Source organism: Procambarus clarkii, chromosome 37 (assembly GCF_040958095.1).
Source record: "Procambarus clarkii isolate CNS0578487 chromosome 37, FALCON_Pclarkii_2.0, whole genome shotgun sequence".
NCBI classification, from domain to species: domain Eukaryota; kingdom Metazoa; phylum Arthropoda; class Malacostraca; order Decapoda; family Cambaridae; genus Procambarus; species Procambarus clarkii.
In genome coordinates, this window is record NC_091186.1 from 24208823 (window position 1) to 24215128 (window position 6306).

Below are 6306 nucleotides of genomic sequence, written 5' to 3' on the forward strand. Positions count from 1 at the left end.
TGTTAGATGCCGCTGCTCATAGTCTGACATGAATTACAGCCCGGTAATAAAGATATCTTTTGAACACTTTTGAGAGGTTGGCTAGTTATGCCCCTTATGTTCAAAGGGAGAGAGTTGAAAAGTGTTGGTCCCTTAATGTTGATTGAATTGTGGGCAGTTTGTGGTGTCATTCATCTAGGTAGCCTGTGGTTTGCCCTCAGGCTCATTTTGTTAGGAGGCTTGCAGCTTTGACCTCTGTGTGATTTTTGTTTTGTCTTGGGCTGATATCCTGCCACTGGGGTTTTGGAGGTCTCCTGGGGGTCTTTATAGGTCATTACTTGCTTGGTGTTCTTGGTCCCTCTTCGATCTTGCATTTTCCTGAGTAGGGTTTCCCGCCTGGTCTCTCTCCTTCAGGGATTTGATCTTTGCTCTCCTTTGCTCTCTCCCTTATGTATCTCGTTTTTTCTTCTCTATGGTTAGCTTTGTACAGGGAGACATTGTTCCCTGTAAATGCCTCTTTCTGTGGGGGACCTTGGCGGCTTCCTGGACCCTTCCCCCCCCCCCACTACCAAGTACATTACTTGGTTTTTCTTATGCTCTGAACTGATGAATGTTGACATGAAGAACCAGCTGCTCCCATGGTGCTACCAACATTGTACTGTAGTAGTCAATTGTTACTACTGGGGTGTATGACATAACTACTGGGTGGATCATTTGCGGAGTCGTCTGCTGCCTGGTATGTTTACATTCTGTGAACCTTGCAGTTGTATATTAGTTCACTTCTTTTCTGAAGATTTGTTTCTTTTGTGAGGTGATCCTGACTCCTTGCACCTCAATGAAGAAGGGGCCATCTTTTGGCCTGTGGTCTGATAGACTATCAAGGACTCGCATGTGTTAACGTGACTTACAAGGTATTTTAATATACTGTATAGTATTCCTGGTTACCTGGTTGATACCTGGTTGATGGGGTTCTGGGAGTTCTTCTACTCCCCAAGCCCGGCCCGAGGCCAGGCTTGACTTGTGAGAGTTTGGTCCACCAGGCTGTTGCTTGCAGCGGCCCGCAGGCCCACATACCCACCACAGCCTTTGGTGGCGATTCATTGGCAATTTTTTTTAAGTCAATCTAGGAAGAGTTAAAAATACTCAGGATTTGTACTGAGGCCTAAGGTTTTTTGTAAGTGTAAATAGCACATGGGAATCTGTATTCCCATGTGAGTGAGTGTATGTTTATTGTGTTTTGAGATCTGAACAGACTGGATGTTGTCTAAAAGATATTGCAATAATTCTGGGAGCAGCTTTTGCAGGTTGATGATGAGTTTGAGGAAGGTTGTGATGGTTGATTTCCAAGCACAGGTACTGTTAGATAGATAGGTACAAATGAGTAAGTAATATATCCTGAGAGGAGCAGATTTGGGGGGACATTGTCATATTTTAAGGTACATACAGTATGTCACCAGTTGTGGAGAACTTTTGGCTTTGTGTTTATGAGAGTGATACTTCAAATACAAAATTTAACCGAAAGAGTATGCTTTATTACACATTATTTTTATTGACTCTGTGTTTTGACTTTACAGGCGTTCACATCAGTAGATGACATAATTACTGCTCACAAACGTGAACCCATCAAGCTACAAAATGGAGAGCGTGCATTGCTGACCGGATCACCGCCTAAACCTGACCGCATTTATGTTCAGATACGAAGCTCAAGATAATGAGAGTTACCTGGCAGAATAGTGTGATTGATTTAGAGAATATAGGAGAACTTTAACATTTTACTATAACAAAGCTCTAAAAGTGGACATAAAACTGCATCTTTATTTGGCTAAGATTTGTATACGTTACTTACTGTTGTGTTCACACCAGACAATAATATTGATAAACATGGGTTTTCTTAGCCAAGATAAAATGTAATCTATAATCATGTGTAAAACCAATCAAAACAAAAGTCCAAAACAGGAAATTATAAAGGATACAGCTTTTAAAACTATATACCTGAATAGTCTTTTATTTTTACATATGTTGCATAATTTTTACATACATTCCAGGAGCTGCCTCGTATGGGCCAATAGGCCTTCTGTAGTTACCTTTATTCATATGTTCTTATGTTGCAAAATTATGTTACAACTTGTCTTAAAAAATTGGTAGCATACATTAATTGGACATTGGTAGCATCTGAATTTACTTGAGGACCAATAGCTCAAGTGGCCTCAAAGGGAACAGGAAGTCAGTAGCTTGTCATAGGTTTCCCCATTATTCCAGAGGATTTTTTCCGGCTCGGTATTAAGCTGAAATACTGTCTTAGCATTTACAGATTCGGTACATAAGCAGTTCAATGGGTTTATAACACTATGGGTAAAAAAACATCTCCTGTTTTCTGTCCTACATTGTTGCTTGAGCTCGAAACTGTTGCCCTTTGTATACGTTACATTGAAAGTTTTAAAGAAGTTCCATTTTTATAGGTTGAGAGTCCAGCTCTATCATATCTGGTTTGCAGTGTTGTTAGTCCTGTGGCCCTCCTTCATTCCTGGTAAGGGACATGGTTTAGGGGTGATTTTTGGTGCGGTGTTTTGAACTTTCTCCAAGGCAGATGTGTCCTTTTAAAGGTGAGATCTCCATGCTTGGATACAGTAGTCAAAATGGGGGTGCTCCAGAGGTTTGTACAGTTGACAAATCACTTTCTTTTCCTTGAAGTCAAAAGTTCATATTATTGATCCAATTTATATATATACACATACATACACATACACACATACTACACCTACCTACCTACCTACTTCTCATACAACTTTCAATGACTGGTGGGTCATAATTCTTGGCATGAATATAGCAATATAAGGGAACAGAAAGCTTGGTTAATTAAGATGTGGTTTCTAATCTATGATCACCATTTTTAGACTCAATCTTCCCACTTATTGTTTCATTTAATTAGATTTTTTGTTGTTTTAAACGATGTTGTAAAGATATAGTTCTACATTTTGTTTTTGTTATAATAATCATGTTATACAATCGTGTTATGTTATATAATCAGTTGTGCTGTAATTAGCAAGAATAAGGCCAAGAAATGTATGCATGATATTTTGTAGAGTTTTTTGCTGTACGTTGTGAAATTATGTACTGCATATATACTCGTAATAAGACTGTAAACTAGAACATATCCTTGCTTTCAGAAATAGTATGTTGCATAGTACGTGCAATAATCATTATTTCAACTTTTAATTTAAATGTTCTCTACAGTCAACAGTATGAAATGTCAGCGTGTAGTTTTCTACTAGGCAAAATATTGCATTGGTGTTATTTCATTAACTTCAGTGTTATGGCCATTACTGTGTTTATTCTGCAATTTATAGAACTTATTTAGCTCCTTGTTATTTAGTATGCAGTTTTCTTGACATGTATTTTACTTGTGTGCACATACACACACACACATGAGAGAGACGTGCCAAGTTTTGTAAGAGATAAGATAACGGCACAAAATTCATAACGAAACCGAGTACTGTACCAGCAAAACTCGACACTTATACTTTGTTCAAATCATCACACTTACACCTCGCAACTATTTCTACAATGTTTTTTTACACAATTAAGGTATGTCTTGTGATTTTTAATGATGTAACATGTTGTGTACAAGATACATATATGTATATATATATATTAATTATTTTTAAGCATATTGGAGTCAATTTGCAAGCTTGGAAAAAGTTTTTATCTTGTATATAAATATTTTTCTTTGCTTGTTCAAGACTCATTCACCATTATCTGTCCTATAACAATTAATGGTAATTATGAAAAGAGCATTTTCCTAATTAGAAATGTATATATATTTTTATTGAACAATATAGATCAACAAGAAAGCAACGCAAATCAATATAGGAAAAAATTAGCTGAAAAGAATTCTGTTTGCTATTTATGACTAAAATAGAAAGAAACTAAATCCCTCATAAGTATGCTTGTTGCGTTTACTACAGTATACTGTATTTTATCAATTTTAAATATGCGTGATCTGATTTCAAGTTTGTTGAGCTGTTTGTTTTATAGTATATAAGGATATTTGGGGGGGGGAAGTCTGTATTTTTGTCCTATCTAAAATACATTTGTTATGCTGTTTTGTGGTACTGTATCTCTGGAAAGAGCACACCCTGTTGTTATATGAAATTACTGTAATATGTTTAGAGAAAAAACAAAAAAAGAACATACCCCCCTCCACCAAAAAAATCTTGAATGATCATAATTGTTTTGTATTTATAATAATAATACAGTAATGTATTTCTTGGAAACCACACCCAGCATTGTTTTAGATTCCATGGACTATATCTCAATTAGAAAAGTTACTTTTATTCCATATAATTGTTTTTTTAACTGCACAGTAGGAAAGACCAGGGTATCCTCTTATTAGACATATTTTAAAAAATGTACTTTTCAAAATTTAGTTTCATTGCTGATATTTGTCCCACTGTGGGGAAGGATGAAGGGAAAAATTAAGTGTGGTAGCCACAAGAGTAACCATGCATCAGATGAACAGGCGATGAGTCACAATAACGTGGCTGAAGTATGTTGACCAGACCACACACTAGAAGGTGAAGGGACAACGACGTTTCGGTCCGTCCTGGACCATTCTCAAGTTGATTGTGAGAATGGTCCAGGACGTACCGAAACGTCGTCGTCCCTTCACCTTCTAGTGTGTGGTCTGGTCAACATGCGTCAGATGAGATCTCCAGACATAATGGATTGTTGCTTCTCATCTGGGTTCAGTCCCTGGGCAGGACAGAAGTGGTTGGTCATGCTTGCTTTCACCTGATGTTCGTGTTCACCTAATAATAAATCTTTACCCACGAGTTAGGAACCTTGTAGGTTGCATCCTGGGGAATGTCAATAGTTGGCCTAGGATAGAACCTTGATTTTAACTGAGGAACAGACTTCCTCTCCTCATCAATGGAAATATTACTCAACAACAGCCATACATTTGTGAGTTGACAAACATATATTAGATAAGTAACTCTTGTCAGAATAGTGCCAAAATCTACAGTGCCAAAATTTGAATCAAGGTTCATTCAACTGTCAACAATCTTTATTCATATGAGAGATGCTGACGTGCATGTGAAAGTTCATACATTGTTTATATGCACTCTCCTTCCTCTCACCCACATGCTCACCACCTATACATTCTGTGGATTTCGGTCTTTATTCAACACAGTAATTCCTTTGAAAAACTTTATTGTAATTGTATGTCTAAAAATATACAGCAGAATGTGGAAAACATATCCATCCTTGCATAGTATTAAGGATCTGTGATTGTCAATCGTAATAGTTATAAAACTTGGAAGTGGCCAAGGCATAGTGCATTGGCTTTAGGATTAGGCCAGGAGGTACAATACTCAAATATATTATCTTTGTATTTCTTAATTTTTGTATGTTCTGTATTTTATAAATGCTGGTTTTTGTGGAAAGGATTTTAAACAATGACAAATTTCATGGAACACTATACCTGAGGAAAGGGGTTTGGCATCATTTGCAAACTTTAATGTGTTTGTAATAACCCAATTGTATGTAAAGGCCAAGAGCCACACTCATGATGACCTGTCTTCCTTATATATTTTGTCATATTTAATATTAAATTCAATAATTGTTAATTAACGTAATCAGTCAATACATTCCATTAATTACAACTGTTATTAAAGAAATTCTTCCGTATGTTTGTTCTGCTTCTTAGGCCTCCTTAACTTGAATCTTGTGTAATCTGGCCCTGCTGGTGTCAAGATCTTTTCTTAACCCACTTTCTCTGCACCTGATAATATTTTGTATAATGTCATCTTTCAACCCATTTATCTACAAATTTTGCTAGGCTTTAGTTCTTCAGTTGTGATGGTGGTACAGTGTGTGGAGACTGTGGGTAGTGGTGGTTATTGGTACCGTGAGTAGTATTGCAACACTTGCACAGTACAGCAATACTTGCATTGTAGTGCAATGCTGTCATGAATTGGGAAGAGGGGGTGGATGTCTGGAAGGATGGGGTAGAGAAGGGGTTTCTGATAATATCCTGTTTCACTAAAAACTTTTAGTTAACTTTAACTTTGTACTTACCTGCAAATTAGTATAGGAGTGAGGCATGTCCCCTGAAATTTTAATCCCAGGCTTACCCACTCTGGTAACTGGTTTCATAATAGTTACATTAGTATGAGTGTGCTAGACTGTTAGTAACTAGGGGAAGGAAAATGGAGGAGAGAAAGAATACTCATTCTAAAGATGGATAAAGACGAGACATTAATGAGAAGGACGAGGGTATACATATACGCATTTAAAAGAGAACACGGGAGGGAACACTACCAGCAT

At 37.0% G+C, this 6306-nt stretch overlaps 1 protein-coding gene across 8 annotated transcripts in view; it reads left to right on the forward strand.

Moving 5' to 3' along the window:
• Window positions 1–5667, forward strand: part of LOC123765825 (uncharacterized) — a 57632-nt gene extending 51965 nt beyond the window's left edge. For all 8 annotated transcript variants that reach the window (XM_069337269.1, XM_045754604.2, XM_045754606.2 and 5 more), the window contains one exon: window positions 1554–5667. In XM_069337269.1, coding sequence (XP_069193370.1) covers window positions 1554–1691 — 138 coding nt within the window. In that variant the 3' untranslated portion in view covers window positions 1692–5667. The remainder of the gene's footprint in view (window positions 1–1553) is intronic.
• The last annotated feature ends 639 nt before the right edge of the window (window positions 5668–6306 follow it).